The 19,765-nt window shown below is 42.3% G+C and overlaps 1 protein-coding gene across 2 annotated transcripts in view; it reads right to left on the bottom strand.

Moving 5' to 3' along the window:
• The window catches only part of MON2 (MON2 homolog, regulator of endosome-to-Golgi trafficking), a 155,248-nt gene that overhangs the window by 117,697 nt on the left and 17,786 nt on the right, over window positions 1-19,765 (bottom strand). For both annotated transcript variants that reach the window (XM_067564122.1, XM_067564121.1), the window contains exons 3-4: window positions 15,237-15,364; window positions 13,469-13,600 (exon numbers count right to left, since the gene is read on the bottom strand). In XM_067564122.1, the coding sequence (XP_067420223.1) occupies window positions 13,469-13,600; window positions 15,237-15,364 (260 nt within the window). The remainder of the gene's footprint in view (window positions 1-13,468; window positions 13,601-15,236; window positions 15,365-19,765) is intronic.

The following is a 19,765-nucleotide window of genomic DNA, read 5'->3' on the forward strand; positions in this document are numbered from 1 at the left end:
TGTGCCAGTATCAGTCACTGGTATGGCAGAAATGAAAAGATCATAGAATCATAGAAGATTGGAGTTGGAAGAGATCTCAGGAGGTCATCTAGTCCAACCCCCCGCTCAAAGCAGGACCTACCCCAACTAAATCATCCCAGTCAGGGCTTTGTCAAGCCGCACCTTAAAAACCTCTAAGGATGGAGGTTCCACCACCTCCCTAGGTAACCCATTCCAGTGCTTCACCATCCTCCTAGTGAAAAAGTTTTTCCTAATATCCAACCTAGACCTCCCCCGCTGCAACTTAAGACCACTGCTCTGCCATCTACTACCACTGAAAACAGCCTAATTCTATCCTCTCTGGAATCCCCTTTCAGGTAGTTAAAGGCTGCTATAAAATCCCCCCTCATTATTCTCTTCTGCAGGCTAAACAAGACTAGTTCTCTCAGCCTCGCCTCATAAGTCACATGCTCCAGCCCCCTAATCATTTTTGTTGCCCTCCGCTGGACTATCTCCAATTTGTCCACATCCTTTCCGTAGTGGGGGCCCAAAACTGGACACAGTCCTCCAAATGAGACCTTATCAGTGCCAAATAGAGGGGAATAATCACTTCCCTTGATCTGCTGGCAATGATCCTACAAATACAGTCCAATATGCTGTTGGCCTTCTTGGCAATAAGGCCATACTGTTGACTCAAATCCAGCTTCTTGTACACTGTAACCCCTGGGTCATTTTCTGCACAACTGCTGCCTAGCCAGGCAGTCCCCAGTCTGTAGCAGTGCATGGGATTCTTCCGTCCTAAGTGCAGAACTCTGCACTTGTCCTTGCTGAACTTCATCAGATTTCTTTTGGCCCAATCCTCCAGTTTGTCTAGGTCATTCTGTATCCTATCCCTGCCCTCCAGCGTATCTACCATACCCCCCACTTAGTGTTATCTGCAAACTTGCAGAGGGTGCAATCTATCCCATTCTCCAGATCATTAAGGAAGATGTTGAACAAAACTGGCCTTAGCACTGACCCCTGGGGCACTCCACTTGGTACCGGCTGCCAACTTGACATCGAGCCATTTATCACTACCCGTTGAGCCCGATGATCTAGCCAGCTCTCTATCCATTTTATAGTCCATTCATCCAACCCATACTTCTTTTTCTTGCTGATAAGAATACTGTAGGAGACCGTATCAAAAGCTTTGCTAAAGTCAAGGTATATCACGTCCATCGCTTTCCCCACATTCACAGAGTCAATCATCTCATCACAGAAGGCAATCAGGTTGGTCAGACATGACTTGCTCTTGGTGAATCCATGCTGACTCTTCCTGATCTTCCTCTCTTCCAAGTGCCTCAAAATGGATTCCCTGAGGACCTGTTCCATGATTTTTCTGGGAACTGAGGTGAGGCTGACTGGTCTGTAGTTCCCTGGATCCTCCTCCTTCCCTTTTTTGAATATGGGCACTATATTTGCCTTTTTCCAATCATCTGAGATCACCCCCAATCGCCTGAGTTTTCAAAAATAACGGCCAATGGCTCTGCAATCACATCAGCCAACTGTCTCTGCACCCTCGGATGCACTGCATACAGCCCCATGGACTTGTGCATGTCCAGCCTTTCCAAATAGTCCTGAACCTGTTCTTTCTGCACTGAGGGCTGCTTACCTCCTCCCCATTCTGTGCTGCCCAGTGCAGTAATCTGAGATCTGACCTTGTCTGTGAAGACAGAGTCAAAAAAAGCATTGAGTACTTCAGCTTTTTCCTCATCTGTCACTAGGTTGTCTCACTCATTCTGTAAGAGGCCCACACTTTCCCTGACCTTCTTCTTGTTACTAACATACCTGTAGAAACCCTTCTTGTTAGCCTTCACGTTCCTTGCTAGCTGTAATTCCAATTGTGATTTGGCCTCCTGCATGCTTGATCAGCATTTTATACTCCTCCCTAGTCATCTGACCAAGCTTCCACTTCTTGTAAGCTTCCTTTTTGTGTTTAAGCTCACCGAAGACTTTTTCGCTAAGCCAAGCTGGTCGTCTGCCATATTTGCTATTCTTTCTGCACATCAGGATGGTTTGTTCCTGTGCCCTCAATAAGGTTTCTTGAAAATACAGCCAGCTCTCTTGAACTTCTTTCCCCCTCATATTAGCCTCCCAGGAGATCCTGCCCATCAGCTCCCTAAGGGATTCAAAGTCTACTTTTCTCAAGTCCAGGGTCCGTATCCTGCTTTTCTCCTTTCTCCCTTTTGTCAGGATCCTGAACTCAACTATCTCATGTTCACTGCTGCCCAGGTTACCACCCACTTCTACTTCCCCTACCAATTCTTCCCTGTTTGTGAGCAGAAGGTCAAGAGGAGCACGGCCCCTAGTAGCTTCCTCTAGCACTTGCACCAGGAAGTTGTCCGCAACACCCTCCAAAAACTTCAAACACTTGATGATCTTCATTAACTGGGACAGGCTAATTAACGTTTCTGCATGTAAGCAGGAAGCCTTTAAACTGTTCATTTAGGAAATTAACTTGTTAGAGGCAGGCACAGTATAGTTTCTACTATATTTTCAAGCTACAAATCATGAATCATCTGGTATCAGTCTGGGAGTTTCTACGCTTTTTTCAACAGGAAACTAATAGTTCCAATATAAACTTCTTATATGAATTATTTAATCTTTTACAAGATGGAAAGACTAAATGCTGTTAGAGTTTTTTATGTTACTAACTCTGCCTCTCGGAAGTCCTGTAGATTAAAGTCTCTAGCCATTCAAACTCTAAGAGTTTACCTAAGGTACAGAGTTCAATTTGAGTTAGCTTACTGGATTCCTTAAGAATGGAAAATGTATTTAAATTTTACAGGCATTGTAGTGAGTTCTCCTCTATAAGAGTTATATGCAAACTAAACTGAACCAATAGAAAGAAGGTTAAATATACTAACTCTAAAGTTAAAATTAAATTAAATTAAAGTTAAAGTGAATGAGATATATCACATTTTGAATTGCTTATAAAGAAAACCTTCAACAAGGAACAGTCAAAGAAACCAATAATAGCATAGACTTAAGAGACAACACTCAACTTCAAATCTAATCAATTAAAAAATTAATTTGAAAATAGCTGCAGATACTATATTTTCTCAAGTCACTACACCATGAAACTGCTTCTCAAAGGACTTGAACAGGTGGGTTGGATAAGACTAACTATCTAGTCAGTTAGGTAAAGATGGGCTGTTCCTTTAGTGATTTTGCCCTTCCCCAACTTGGGAGCAAAAGGCTCAGAATATCAAAGCAACACACATCCCAAAAACACATCCCAGGATTCGTTGTCAACATTAACAATTTGAATAGCCAATTCCAAGAAATACCTTCTGCCTAGTCCCTCAGATCCTGAATGACTCTCTGCTCTGTTCTTTATACCATTTATACCGATTCTTTATACCAATTTCCTGTTGCCTTAATAGACTAACCTGCCACACCTGCTGCAGTCACCAGAGACCCTTCATAAAAAAAACAGTTACTAACCTTTCATAACTGTTGTTCTTTGAGATGTGTTGCTCATGTCCATTCCAGGGTAAGTGTGTGCACACCGCAAGCACGGTTGCCGGAGATTTTTTTCCTTACTGGTATCTGTAGGAGCGGCTCTACTGCCTTTTGGAGCCATGCATGTATGTGCCGATATAAGAGGTACCGCCGACACCATGCCCTCTCAGATCCTTTTTGTGGAAACTCTGACAGAGTGTCAGGAGGGTAGGTCCTGGAATGGACACGAGCAACGCATCTCGAAGAACAATAGGTATGAAAAGTTAGTTACCTTTTTTTCTTCTTCAAATGTTTGTTCATATCCATTCCATGCTAGGTGACTCTCAAGCAGTACCTTCAGAGATGGGCTCAGAGTTCATGGACATGCTGAATGCAACACTGCTCTCCTAAAAGTGGCATCGTCCCGGGCCTGTTGGGTGATAGTGTAATGGAACACGAAGGTATGGACCGACGATCAGGTTGCGGCTCTGTAGATGTACTGGATTGGTACCTGTGCAAGATATGTAGCTGACAAAGCCTGAGCTCTTATGAAATGGGCAGTCATGATGCTCATAGCAAGCCCTGATACAGGCGGTTATCCAAGACAAGATTCTTTGGGAAGACACCAGTAGCCCTTTCATCCTTTCAGCTATTGCTACAAAGAGCTGCATGGACTTGCAGTAGTGTTCGTCCTTTCAATATAAAAGGCAAAAGCCCTCCTAACATCTAATGTATGAAGCCATCACTCCGCAGCAGACTTGTGTGGTTTTTGGAAGAAGATTGGTAGAAAGATGTCCTGGTTGTTATGAAACCATGATACCGCCTTTGGTAGGAAAGCCAGATGATGCAGTTGGACCTTGTCCTTAAAGAACACCGTGTAGGGTGGTTCTGATGTAAGGGCCCTGATTTCAGACACCCTTCTGGCTGAGATAATCACTACCAGAAAGGCAACCTTCCAGGAGAGAAGAAGCAGGAAGCACAAAGCTAACAGCTCAAAGGGAGGTCCCATGAGCCTAGAGAGGAACAGATTCAAGTCCCATGGGGGGAGGTAGGTTTGTGAATCTGAGGGTAGAGCCTTTCCAATTCCTTGAGGAACCCGACTGTCACATTGTGGGAGAACACTGATGTGCCATCAGTGGGTGGAAGCCTGAGATGGCTGCCAAGTGAACTTTAATAGATGAGAGTGCCAGGCCCCATCACTTCAGGTAGAGCAGGTAGTCCAACATGGCCTGAAAAGAAGCCTGGGATGGGGAAAGATTCCATTCAGAGGCCCAACAAGTGAAACATTTCCACTTAGCCCTTAACCCTGGTGGAGGGTTTTCTACTGCCTAACAAGACCTGCCAGACCTGCTCCTCAGGATTCAGCCACCCAGCAACCATGCAGTCAGATACAGGGAGGCCAGATTCGGGTATAGTAACCTGCCATGGTTCTGTGAGATCAGGTCCAGGTGGAGTGGGAGCGTGAGTGGCTCTGCCATCAAAGAGGTCCAGGAGCATGCTGAACCAATTCTGGCATAGCCATGCTGTTGCTATCAGGATGACTTTTGCCTTGTCCAATTTGATTTTTAGGAAAACTCTGTGAACCAAAGGAATTGGAGGAAAGGCATACAGAAGATGATCTGCCCACGAGAGCAGGAAAGCAGTGGAGAGGGTGCCTGGCAGCAAAGAGGTCCACCTGGGGAGACCCCCCCCACCTCTGGAAGATGACCCCGATGATCTCCGAGTGGAGAGACCACTTGTAGTGAGAGGAGAAAGCTCTGCTGAGCCAATCCTCCAGTAGTTTCAGGCTCCTGGAAGATATGCCACTTCAAAGTGAATGTTGTGTTCCACACAGAAGTCCCACAGCTGCAGAGCCTCCAAGCACAGGGCCAAAGATCGAGCCTCTCCCTGGCTTCTTGATGTAAAACATTGATTTGGTGTTTTCTGTCAGGATCTGCACCACCATGCCCGAGATCCTGAGAAGAAACTCCTGGCAGGCTAAGTGTACTGCCCTGAGCTCCCTGACATTTATGTTTAGAGAGAGTTCCTCCTGAGATCAAAGGCCCTAGGTTCTTGAGGTTGCCAAGGTGGGCTTCCCACCCTAAGTCTGACAGGCCATGACTAAGGCTACTGATGGTTGGGGGTCAGCGAAGAGTACCCCCTTCATTACTGAACTTGGTTCTTTCCACCAGGTCAGGGAAATTAGGAGTGGTGGCGGGACTGTGAGCACTGAGTCTAAGCAATGTCTGCTCGGGGAGTAGACTGATGCTAGCCAACTCTGGAGGTGCCTGAGGTGCAGCCTTTTATTCTGTACCATGTAAATACATGCCACCATGTGTCCCAACAGTCTGAGGCACATCCAAGCTGTTGTTATTGGGTGAGCTGTGACCTTGGACATCAGGTCCAACATAGTCTGAAATCAAGCCTCTGGTAGGAGAGCTCTGGCCTGGGTCGAGCCGAGCACTGAGCCTATGAATTCTATTCTCTGAACTGGGACCAGAATTGACTTTTGCTCATTTATCAGCAGGTTCAGTGCCCAAAGGTGGTGTGGACTGTACTGATGCTGTGTCAAACCTATGCCTGCAACTGATCCTTGATCTGCTAGTCATCGAGATCGGGGTAGACTCACACACCTCAATGTCTGAGAAAGGCTGCTACAACCACCATACGCTTTGGGAAAACTGCAAGGCTGCTGCTAAGATGAAGGGAAGGGTGGTGAATTGGAAGTGGCAATGGCCCATGATGAACTTGAGAAACTTTCTGTGGCCAGGGAAGATACAAATATAAAAGTATGTGTCCTTTAAGTCAACAGATGCGTACCAGTCCCCTGGGTCCAAGGAGGGAATAACAGAGGCCAGTGAGACCATGCAGAATGTCAGTTTTCTTGAGATATCTGTTGAGGCAACGCAGGTCCAAGATAGGCCGGAGCCCCCCTTTGGCCTTCAGCATTAGGAAGTATCAGGAGTAAAACCCGTTCCTCTTCAAGTGTTGAGGAACTTCCTGCAGGGATCCCATGTCCAAGAGGTGCAATACTTTCTGTGCAGGAGTCGTTCGTGAGAAGAGTCCCTGAAGAGGGACGAGGATGTGGGTGAAAGGGAGGGGTGGATAAAAACTGAAGGATATATCTAACTGCCACCTTGCTCAGGACCCAACGGTCCAATGTTCAGGCCAGGCTGAAGGGCGACAGTCTGTCAAAAACAAGAGGGGGACTGATTTAGGGTGACCAAATAGTAAGTGTGAAAAATTAGGACAGGGGTGGGGAGTAATAGGCACCTATATAAGACAAAGCCCCATATATCAGGATGGTCCCTATAAAATCAGGACATCTGGTTACCCTGGACAGCTTTGAAGCAATGACTGGCACAGCACCCCCAGGCACACCTTCAAAAGGCCTGTTTGCGACCACCTGAATATCTCTGGGTCCCTGACTGGAAGGCAGAAGAGGATGGGACTGGATGGTGCCATTTGTAACCTCTATCTTTGTGTTTATATGGTTCTTGTCTGAGAGGCCCTGAGAACCAGGGGGGGCTGTTGTGGCCTGAAGAGCTTCCTGGAGGTTGACAGAGCATACAAGCCCACGGATCAAAGGGTGGCCCTCAAGTCCTTCAACCCATGAAGTCTCATGTCCATCTCCGAGAAGAGGGCAAAGCCTTCAAATGGGAGGTCCTGGATGGACTGCTAGACCTCATGGAGAAGGCTGGAGGACTGGAGCCAGGAACAGCGCCTCATGGTGACTGCTGAGGCCACTGTACAGGCTGCTGAGTCAGCAGCATCCAGAGTCAACTTAGGGAGGTTCTGGCCACGCTTTTATGTTCCTCCAAGAGGGCCGCAAACTCCTGTCTCAACTCCTGGGGAAGGGAGTCCTTGAATTTATTCAGTAAGACCCACCTATTAAAATCTTATCTCCTTAGTAATGCCTGCTGAGGGGTGATACGAAGTTGTAGGTTACCCATGAAATAAATTTTCCTTCCAAAAAGGTCCAGCTTTTTCATGTCCTTTTGTTTTGGAGTAGCACTGCCTGTCCCTTTCATTTGCCACAGACATCACCAGGGACCCCAGGGAAGGGTGGGAGTAGAGGTAGTTGAATGCCTTCACAGGCACATAATATTTCTTCTCTGCCCTTTTTGATGTGGGGGCCAGAGAAAGAAGGTGTTTTCCAGAAGGCTTTAACTGGTCCCATCACTGCCTCATTAATGAGCAGGGCCACCCTGGCTGGATCTGCTGAAGTCAGGATATCTATTAGGCTGTGTAAAGTCTCTCTGAGCTCCTCTACTTTCCAAGCCCAGGTTTGAAGCAACCTGCTTCAGCAGGTCCTGATTTCAAGGCCCATCTTCGTGAGGTTGCTGGACCCTGCCACAGCCTCATTGGGGGAGGATAAGGAGGAGGCATCTCCTGAACTTCGGTACTGGGGTCGGTACTGGAATTGGGGTCTGGTGCCGAGCAGGAGGGGGCAGTACCCCGTCTCTCAGAGATCACTGAGAATGGACGGTGCAAGGAAGGTCCCAGTACTGAGGGAAACTCCCAGGGGTTCCAATAGGACCACAACATTGGCCATTGCCCCATGGGCCAAGCACTTGCAGAAGAGCCAGTCCCGAAGTGGGGTAGGCTGGGTGCCTCTGGTGGCCTCCCGGTAGCACCTACAATTCTCCCTCGGATTCCAAGGAGGATTCCTCTCCTGGTGTCCATGGTGGAGTACCAGCTACCATCTTCATAGGCTGCCAGGGTTCCAGGAACCAGTGGCATGCCAGGAATCAGGAAGCCAGAGCCTGGTGGGGCCTGCCTATAGAAGGTGCCCGGGGCCCTGGAGCCAGGAAGGTGCTCGGTGCTCTCTGCTCCTTTCTGCCCCTAGAGGTCATGTGTGCCAGGTGCCCTGTTGGGACTGGGAGGATTGGCAGAGAGATGAGGTCTCTAGCCACCTGAAAGCCTCTGGCATCAATGGAACCACCAAACTGCTGGCACCACAGTAGCTTACCAGAGTCGGTGGAGGGTTCCACACCGAACTCGATGCTCTCAGCAGAGTTGACGGTGCCAACGTGGGTCACAGGGTATCAGAATGGCCCAGCGTGGGTCTCAGTCCCTTTCTCCACTTCTCTTTTTTCTGTGCCAATGAGCGCCCTCTATCTAACGTTTTTGCGTTTCTTCCTTTGCACCAGAGATGGTGATCAGTACCGAGACGAGCTCAGTGCTGGTGGCGTGCTCGATGTACTCAGTGCAGAATCAGAGCGACTTGGCTCTGAGGACAGCTTCCATGATGATAGTCTTCATCCTGATGTCCCTGTCCTTCTTTGTGCAGGGTTTGAAGTCCCAACAGATTTGGCAATTGTCCTTTATGTGAGGTTCTCCCAAGCACTTCAAGCAGTTGGCATGCAGATCACTCATGGGCATGTGATTTACACAGGAGGCACAGGATCTGAAGACCAGGGCATGCCCAGACCCTTGGATGGGACGTTCCTTGACGACTGGGACTAAAACACTAACTATATACACTAAATTATTAGCACTATGAGGGAGAAAGCCCGAAAAACCACTGGGAAGAACCTTGCTGGAGCAAGAAGGGGTTGTTCCAGCAACCATCATGGGCAGTAAGAAGGAACTGAGAGAGTGTGGGGCCAGCAGTGTTTCTTATACCGGTGCATACACGTGCAGCTTCAGAGAACGCTAGAGCCAGTCCTACAGATACCACTAAAGGGAAAATCTTTGGCAACCATGCACGTGGCACATGCACACCTAACATGGAATGGACATGAGCAAGCACTAGAAGAACACTACTTTGTTTCCCAAGTGTGTACTTGGACTGTAATCATCAAAACCTATCAAATAAACACTAAGGGAATAGGGAAAAGAAAGCACCTCCCCAAAAAATAACCCAGGCAGTCTTTAAGGTAGTCAACCATGTTGAGTCACTCTATCTATATACAAACTGCTTGCAAAACGCACAATGTACAGTGAAAAAATAATGAAAAATGCTCCTCTAATCTTTCAGTTACAGTAGTCAGATATTACATCTATCAATAGCAGACAAAAGTATATTACACGGATTTTTAAATTGTTTCAAACTTGGATATTGGAGACTGACAATCTGAAAAACCAATTCTGTAAAACTGGGAATAAACAAAAAGAATGAAGTCCTTTTGTCCAGATCTACAGCATCTGAAAATGATTCTAGTAATTTCAATTCCCCAGAAAAATCTGACATTGGCTAGATTAACGTATGCTCTGCCTTCAAAGCACAGTGAGTAGGAGACAATTCAGAATGCTTTTTATAATCCCATTTAGATGGAAAGTGGAGAAAAAAAAAACCTATACGGGGAATTCTGGTACACAGAATTCCTCGATTCAGATTTGTCCAGGACATGGACCAACAGCCCTAGTCTTGCAAAAAGTACCCTGGAATTAAAATAAAAGTGGATCAGGACCCTCATTTTTATGTCTTAGTTGAAAGGTGGCATCTGCACAGTGCATCTTTAAATTATATTGGAATGTTATTACAGTTCTAACTCAAACAGAAGTGTGCTACCAACACAGGGGCTATTTAGAAAATAGGTTTCTTGGGGGTTGCCTCCTTAAAATACTAGTCAGGATAAACCCTTGTTGGTGTATTGGCTGTGATTTCAGAGTTCAAGGTGTTGTGAGGTTCAGATTTCTTCGCCTTGAAAATATGCACACATGCACAAAACTAATGAATTTAAAGCACTGAGTTATTGCTCATGGGCATAGTCCTTTTTTTAAAGCCACTTTTGTGGTCTTATTAAGGAGGAACAGCAAAAACAGATGAAAAAAGGAAAAAGTTAAAATAAAACCAATGATTAAACTTCAGATACAGAGGAAGAAGGAAAGACTAAAACAGCAGAACGCAGATTTTTTTCCCCTTCATTCATTGCATTTTATCAAGTCATCCACACACAAAAAAATCCTTTCATTTTCTAGATAAACGCTTCTGGCGGAAGTCGTCTGCCATGATAAATATGCTAAACAGCATTTTGTTAGGAAAAAATATTCTAATTGTAAAACTTAGGCTCTAAGAAATAAAATTCTTATTCTAAACACCAATATTTAAAAAATTGTTTTTGCACGTGTGCTTGCATATGTGGCAAAAAGCCAGGACTTGATCAGCTAGTAGTTTTACATAATCTACCTTTCCTCTCAAGTCTAGAGTGGTATTTCAAATGTCACCATTGCCTTAGGCATTAACAATATTTGTCAATACTATCTTTGTGTAAATTAGTTTTGCAGGAGAAGGCTTAAGCCTTTCCAGTGATTTCTACATAAGCTACCTTTTGCTGTCTTAGGGATATTTGTCACTGCAAGGCTGGCCCTTACTAAAAGATTGTAAACCAATGAAATAAGAATGCCAAAAGGAATTTCATTCTCACATATTACCATTTTTTTTGCAGACACAACATGCAAAACATATTAAACACTGAAGTGGCAGTTCCTGGCTCTTGTAGTCACCACCTTGTTCCCACTGCTTTGAGGCTTTGCATGTAGCTACCTAGTACGGATATGTCATAGATTTGAAAGTTTTTTTCTATGACACCAAGAATTAGGTTCTCTCAACTGTCAGCTCTTAAAAGTGAACTGACAAAACTGTTCAAACATTTTAAATAAAAAATAGGAAACTACAATAATTTCAAGTTAAATAATTATATAGTTGATACGAATATATCAGTGAAAGATATATTAGTATCAGTGGCCTTGCAGTGTCAGTGTTGTATACAATAATCTAAAATTTCTTAAATTAAGCCATGGAATCTTGCTGCTTTGCTGTACTAGGTCATCTTTTACTATGTAGTATATATTAATTAGTAATATATATTACTTCACATATTTATAGGTGATTTGCAAACATGTTTGTTACAAAAAAAGTTACAGATTTTAGGATCTCCATTGAATTGCTCAAATGACTAGCGTAATAAGGAGACAAAGTGGGTGAGGTAATATCTTTTACTGAGTCAACTTCTGTTGATGGGAGAAGCTTTGAAGCTTCACAGAGATGAGGAAGGGTTCTTCAACCACTTTCACTAAGCAACGACACTCCCCCAGAGAAGTATATCATGTCATGGAACAAGCCATTCAAATAGCCCAAGAGCACCTGCTTAATATGAGGAAAAAAAACCTCTGTCTGCACACCCCTAGTTGTCACCTACCCCATTGGAACCCGTACGAGGCATAATTAAACAATTACAACCCATACTGGATGGGAACCACATCCTAAAAGAAATCTTTCCTGAACCCCCTCTTCTGGCCTTGAAACAACCCTCCAATCTTGGCAAGGTCCTCATCAGAAGCAAGCTCCTCACCAACCGGGACCCACCAACTCAAAGTGGCACCAGACTCTGCCAAACCAACAAATGCAAAAGCTGCAAACAATCTCAACTACTATGATCACAGAATCATAGAAGCATAGGACTGGAAGAGACCTCAATAGGTCCAGTCCCCTGCACTCCCGGTGGTAAGTAATAACTAGACCGTTCCTGACAGGTGTTTGTTCTTAAAAACCTACTACGATAAGGATTCCACAACCTCCCTAGGCAATTTAGTACTTAAATTATCCTGACAGTTAGAAAATCTCTTCTAATGTCAAACCTAAATTGCCTTTGCTGCAATTTAAACCCACGGCTTTTTGTCCTATCCTCAGAAGTTAAGGAGAAGAATTTTTCATCTTCCTCTTTAGAAATACCTATTATGTACTTGAAAACTGTTATGTTCCCTCTCAGTCTTCTCTTCTCCAGACTAGATAAACCCAATTCTTTTTCAATCTTTCCTCATAGGTCTTATTTTCTAGATCTTTAATCTTTTTTGTTGCTCTCCTCTGGCCTTTCTCCAAATTGCCCACATCTTTCCTGAAATGCGGTGCCCAGAACTGGACACAACACTCACTCACAATACTGGTCTTATCAGTGAGGAACAGAATGGAAGAATTACTTCTCGTGTCTTGCTTACAATACTCCTGCTAATACATCCCAGAATGAAGTTTACTTTTTTTGCAGCAGTGTTATGCTGTTGACTCATATTTAGCTTGTGATCCACTATAACTCCCAGATCCCTTTTTGCAGTATTCCTCTCAAAGCAGTCATTTCTCATTTTGTAAGTGTGCAACTGATTGGTCCTTCCTAAGTGGAATGCTTTGCATTTGTCCTTATTGAATTTCATTGTATTTACTTCAGAACATTTTTCCAGTTTGTCTAGATCATTTAGAATTGTAATATTATCCTCTAAAGCACTTGCAACTTCTCCCAGCTTGGTATCGTCCACAAACTTTAGAAGTGTCCTCTCTCTGCCATTATCTAAATCATTTATGAAGATATTGAACAGAATCAGACCCGGACCAATCCCTAAGGAACCCCACTCGATATGCCCTTTCAGCTTGACTGTGAACCACTGATAACTACTCTCCAGTATACTATTAATGTATAGTACACTACTATAATTAGTATACTATTCCTTATAGTAACTTGTAGTTTTTACTTTATAGTTTTACTTATAGTTTATACTTGATATCCTACATATTATAAAATAAGAATATTTAAAATATGCAATAGATTTCAATTTCTAGTATTCTTCAATGGTGGATGTGACCTCACCAGTAGAGTACATACAAGGGTATCACACAAGTGGTAGTTGCAGATCAGTTAAGCCCCAACCCAGTTAGTTATAATACACAGTTAAAATAGTTACAATATATAGGCAAACAGTGGCAAAATATTTCTTCTTGAGCAACTCACTTAACTTTTCCATACTCAAGCTTTTCCTTCTATGAAATGGGGATGATACTATCCTCCCCCTTGATAAAGTACTTTGAGATGTTTGAATTAAAGATTCTTTATAAGGACAAAGCATCCTTTTGCATCACTTCTACAAAAAAGTATTTTTATCTTTACTAAAAGATTAAATATTTCAACAAACCTTGCAGGATCAGGGCCTAGAGTGTGTTTTGGACACAGGTACATTCCTTCAGAGAACTTGATTTAGATAAGTAAGTTAGCATGGCAAAATAAATACTATAGTTGCATAAACAAATTCCTACCTTGGAAAGAGCTTCATCATGGACAACTGTATTTGTTGTTAAAAGTACAAGAACCGTCTGAAGTAATTTGAGTTCTTCAAGACTATTTTCCATCAGTTGCCAAAGCATGTTAATAATATTTCCAGCAGCAGCCTATAAAGAAATCATTTGATATGTGCAATTAAAGTTTATATACTTTGTATTTAATATCACAATTACACATACATTTACATACAGCATTCGCATATACTATAGTAAATTCATTTTTTTTCTACAATCTTATAACACACAGAGAACAGAATACTAATTTCTTTGTCACAATGGTCCTGGATATCAAGAGACTTATGTGATCCATTCTTTTCTATTTTAAGGCTTATATTTAAACCATTTTGTTGACGTGTGTGGACACTTCATTTTTCAATCAGAAGCACAAGTTCTCTTAGGGGAAGAGGCAGTTAACTACAAAGTTAATTTGGCTACAAATTTCAGAGACCTCTATATGCCAGAAAAATATGCCTATTGCTCTAGATTGTCGAAACACAGCTTTGTGTATCTTTTTAATATGTATTACTTTAATGGACTGTTTGACACACACAGTAAAAAGCAGTACTACTAGATATTAAATGTGCATTTAAGACAGCAGTAATAGTTCTATGCTATAACATCAAATGAGCACAAAGACTTGTATAGGGTCTGGAGCCAAAAGAAGGTGAAACTATATACAAAAGTACAGATTTATCAAACCTGCGTACATCCTTTCCTCTTACATGGATCTGAAACATGGATGCTGCATAAACAAGACATTGGGAGGATGGAGGCATTTCATGTGGAGGATGGAGGCAACTACTGGGTATAAGATGGTTTGATTTTATCAATAATAGGGATGCATCACTGAGAACTGGCCTCGAGATGACTGAAGTCATCATTGGTCACTGAGAACTGGCCCTTTTTAGTCATGTTGCCTGCCTTGGAGACAAAGCCCGTGCACATCAAGCCTTGAAGATTGGACTTGAGGTCAGGAGAGAACACTGCGCAGTCACAGACTGGCAACAGTCACGCCATCCCCCACAATTAACCTAGCTGCACCATATCAATAATAAACTTGGGGAGCTCTTCATCACTGGGAATAAAACTGTACAGTCTGACCACGGACACTTGTCACTACAAACCTCTGCTGTCTACGCATATTATTATTATTGTTTATTATCCTGAATTCAAGAACTATGCCATTGTAGCATTAATATAACAATACACAATTCATGCACAGAGGCAAGCAAAGTAAAGATTACACTTGCAATCTTAGGTATGGCATATACTGACTTCGGAATGCTTAACTGTGACCTTTCCATACAGCACCACAACCATGTTAACCAAAACAGTTTTTCAAATCAGCCATTTTTGTTGTGTAAAAGAGGCTTCCCTGGTTTGTGCTTTGATATTTTGGACTATGTCAATACATATTTGGCAATAATGTTTGCTAGCTGACAGCTGCTGAGCCAGCTAAGGAATCTAACTATTTTAATGGATTCTACAAAAGAATACCTATTATGGGGTTTTTTTTTGTGTATTTTTCCTTTAGTTCCAGAATGGTGGATTGGATTTTGTTTATGACAATGATATTTACAACCCAAAAAACATTTTCCCCCTGATTATATCCATTTTCACACACACAGATATGTTTCAACATTAGAAAGCAGTCTTATAATAGAGTGTTTTTATCTTTGTAAAAGTATTAAATACTTCAAATATTTCAATATGAGACAACATTTTCATATAACATCCATCTTACCTCTGAAACAACTTCATGTGACATAAGCCTCTGTATGGCTGCTAGACATAGTTGAGTAATCTTTGGTTCCTTTGTTCCACAGCCCATTAGAAAAGGCTGAACTATCTCTGAGCTGTTTTCTTTCAATGCTTTTGAACAAAGATAAGGAAAGTTGGTCAACTTTTAACAGTTTGCTGATTTGAATGATACAAGGCAAATACTTGTTAGTCATAAACCAATGATCAATAATTATTACCAGTTATTCAAATCCCAATCAACAACAACAAAACCCAAAAAGAATCTCCAATCTTGAAATTTATGGCAGATATTTTTGATCTGGGGGAAAAGCAATTGGAGGAAGGATGAGAAAATTGCCAGTCCTCTTCTGAATACCTGACTTGCCCATGAGCTTTTTGTCCTGTTTCCACCTAGCTATCTTCTCTTAACCCTTTCCACAGTGCTCTGATCCCCTCTCGTCCTCCTCACTGCCCCTTCTTACTACTTCTCCTCATCTTTGTCTTTCTTTCTCCCTAACCCTCAAACTTCCTTCCAGGGTGACTTTGGCTTGGCAGTGGTTGTAAGTCTCTTCCAATCTTCATGGAACCCTCTCCACCTCTTTGGATTCTGCGTGGAGTTTCAAACTTGGACTCTCCACATTCTGCTGGATATTCATGTATGGAGCAATGCATCAAAGAGGTGCTATCTGTGTGGCATGAAGAGATGTATACCAAGGCAGATAGAGTGGGTGGGGAAAAATCAAAGCAATTCTCATCACCAACAAGATGGCCCGGTATGGTGACACTCCGTGTTAGGAAATACCTGGTCATTTAGAGCCCTAGATAGGACATTCACAGAGCTTTCCTGAGTATTGTATTACCTACCACAAACTAACATGTGTATAACAGAAGGACACAATGAGTTTAAGAAAAACAAAAGTAGGTCATTTTTGTACTATAGCTCCTATAAGTAAAACTGTGCCCTTGTGCTATGATGGCAAATAACAGATATGAGTATCTTTTTATTTATGTAAAACTCAAAGAAATTTGGAGTATGTGTGAGGGTTTGTTTTATTACTCAAGTGCTCCAACAACTGATCTGAAAACAGACATCAAGGTAAGAACAACAAAAGAGTATTTAAAACTGAGGTCTTAGCCTCTTGATTAAAACTTCTAAAAAAAAGTGCCAGACGAATGTTAAAGGCACCTGCTTCCTATAAGGATGTTATGTGCATCAACTTATAAAAGGATCAGCAAAGGTGAGTGTATTAACACAAATCTGCATCCATAATGGAAATTTCTTCAGAACCACTACAGGGTAATACAAACAATTTATTGACAAATATACAGATTTGAATATTATAGATCCAACACTGAATGCTAATTTAAAAATAATCAGACAGGCAGCTCTGAATGTGCATGAACACAAGCCACCTTTTAATCCTCAATATCGTCGCTATATTAAAAAAAATATAAACATCAAAATTGAAAATCAGCTATAAAACTCTGTTTTAAGCAAATCAAACTTCTTTTTAAGTCACAGGAATACAAATTTGTATCCAGAACTAGTACTTTACTGCTAAATATTCCACAGTTCTCTAATAGCATGAGTTATAAAATATTGATCAGTGACCTGAAGGGCTTTTATTTATAATTTTTCCAAATTGTCACTGAACTCCAAATGACAATTAGAGAAGAAAAATATTGTAAATTTATCCCAGACATAAGACTCCCAATAGAGTCCTAAAAATGAAGAAGTGTCAAGAGTTGATAATGACGAGACAAGGATAGAAAGTTGAAAAGGTGATGGACAACTTCAACACAAAATCATTCATGTTATACATTAAAAAAAAACCAAAAAAACATAGCATCTAAGGGTAGGTCAATGCTTATGTTAGCATGTACAGTATAGACAATGGATGCCCAATTAGCACAGATATAAATAGCAGCGTTGACAGTGAGGCATGGCTTTGGCAAATAGAGTGCCTTACACACCTGAACCCCTAGGGCAGTGGTTCTCAACTAGGGGTACGCATACCCTGGGGTACACAGAGCTCTTCCAAGGAGTACACCAACTCATCTAGATATCTGCTTAGTTTTACAACAGGCTACATAAAAAGCACTAGCAAAGTCAATACAAACTAAAATTTCATACAGACAATGGCTTGTTTATACTACTCTATATACTATACACTGAAATGCAAGTACAATATTTATATTCCAATCAATTTCTTTCATACTTATATGGTAAAAATGAGGAAGTAAGCAATGTTTCAGTAATAGTGTGCTATGATACTTTTGTATTTTTATGTCTGATTTTGTAAGCAAGTAGTTTTTAAGTGAAGTGAAACTTAGGAGTATGCAAGGCAAATCAGAGTCCTGAAAGGGGTACAGCAGTCTGGAAACACTGAGAGCTACTACCCTGTGATATATATCCTACGCACCTCTCTAAACATCCAAGCAGTGCCCCTCACATCTACAGTGCTAGCGTTAGTAGCATAGCATCCTGCTGCCTCAACACTGCCACGGTCTTTCACACACCACAGTGAGTGTGAACTAAGCCTGCCTTTCACTGCAGCGTGTAGCTACACGTACCCTACATGCCACTGCACATAGAATCATAGAAGATTAGGATTGGAAGAGACCTGAGGAAACCTAGTCCAACCCTCTGCTCACAGCAGGACCAACCCCAACTAAATCATCCCAGCCAGGGCTTTGTTGAGCTGGGCCTTAAAAACCTCTAAAGATGGAGATTCCGCCACTTCTCTAGTAACCCATTCCAGTGCTTCACCAGACTCCTAGTGAAAATGTTTTTCCTAATATCCAATCTACACCTACTACTACTTGAGATCATTGCTCCTTGTTTTGTCATCTGCCACCACTGAGAACAGCTTAGCTCCATCCTCCCTGGAACCCCCTTTCAGGTAGTGGAAGGCTGCTAACACATCCCCTCCTCACTCTTCTCTTCTGTAGACTAGATAAGCCCAGTTCCCAGAGCCTCTCCTCATAAGTCATGTGCCCCCAGTCCCCTAAGGATTTTCATTGCCCTCCGCTGGACTCCAATTTGTCCACATCCTTTCTGTAATGGGGGGGCCCAAAACTGGATTTGATACTCCAAATGAGGCCACACCAGTACCAAACAGAGGGGAATAAACACTTCCCTCAATAGGCTGGCAATGCTCCTTCTAATGCAACCCAATATGCCGTTAGCCTTCTTGGCAACATGGGCACACTGTTGACTCATATCCAGCTTCTTGTACACTAACTCCCAAGTCCTTTTCTTAAGAACTGCTGCTTAGCCAGATGGTCCCCAGTCTGTAGCAGTGCATGGGATTCTTCTGTCCTAAGCACAAAACTCTGCACTTGTCCTTGTTGAACCTCATCAGATTTCTTTTGGCCCAATCCTCCAATTTGATTAGGTCATTCTGTATCCTATCCCTACACACCAGTATATCTACCAATCAGCCCATCTTAGTGTCATCCACGAACTTGCTGAGGGTGCAATTCATCGTATCATCCAGATCATTAATGAAAAATGTTGAACAAAACCTGCCACAGGACCGATCCCTGGAGCACTTCTCTTCGTATTGGCTGCCAAATAAACATCAAGCTGTTGATTGCTACCTCCTGAGTCTGATGATCTAGCCAACTTTCTATCCATCTTATGGTCCATTCATTCAACCCATACTTCTTTAACTTGCTGGCAAGAATACTGTGGAAGACCATATCAAAAGCTTTGCTAAAGTCAAGTTATATCATGTCCAACGCTTTCCTCACATCCACAGAGCCAGTCATCTCATTATAGAAGGCAATCTGGTTGGTCAGGCATGACGTGCCTTTTGTGAATTCATGCTGACTGTTCCTGATCTCCTTCCTCTCCTCCAAGTGCTTCAAAATGGATTCCTTGAGGACCTGCTCCATGATTTTTCCAGGGACTGTAGTAAGGCTGACTGGTCTGAAGTTCCCTGGATCTTCCTTCCCTATTTTAGACATCAGCCAACTACCTCAACTTAAGGAAGCATTTTATCCCACAAAGCTCAATTTATGACAATTTCAGTGGTCCATCTGTATTAAACAGATATATAATTAAAAGTGTTTTCTCCACATTATCACCAAAACCAGAATCTGGGAGATTAAGATGCATCTTAAAAGCGACAGACAGAAATTAACTTACATCAAGTTCTACCTTCCTTTTATGTCCCTAATTAGTCTGCATTAAAAAAAAGATACAATTTTTTTCAAAAAAAACCCAAGACTTGATATTTCATATATCAAAAAAGAGGAGAAAATTCAATTTTTAAGAAGAATATTTCTCTAACTGAAAACATGGGTGGTCTAAAAGTGGTAAGTTTTATAAGTGCAACTTTTAAAACCAAAAATGTGAAAATAATTTCTTCTCATACTTACTCCACCACTATCTGAACTAAGGTTGTTTCTCTCCTGAAAATATTGAAGACATCACAAATATTCAAAACTATGTGAAGACCGAAGATTATGTCAATCATTAGCAATGTCAAAACTCTTCCAGGCGAAGCCATAACAATGAACTCAGGT

The sequence above is a fragment of the Emydura macquarii genome, unplaced genomic scaffold (assembly GCF_026122565.2).
Source record: "Emydura macquarii macquarii isolate MOO-44397 ecotype Brisbane River unplaced genomic scaffold, CSIRO-AGI_Emac_v2 contig_2636, whole genome shotgun sequence".
Taxonomy (NCBI): domain Eukaryota; kingdom Metazoa; phylum Chordata; order Testudines; family Chelidae; genus Emydura; species Emydura macquarii.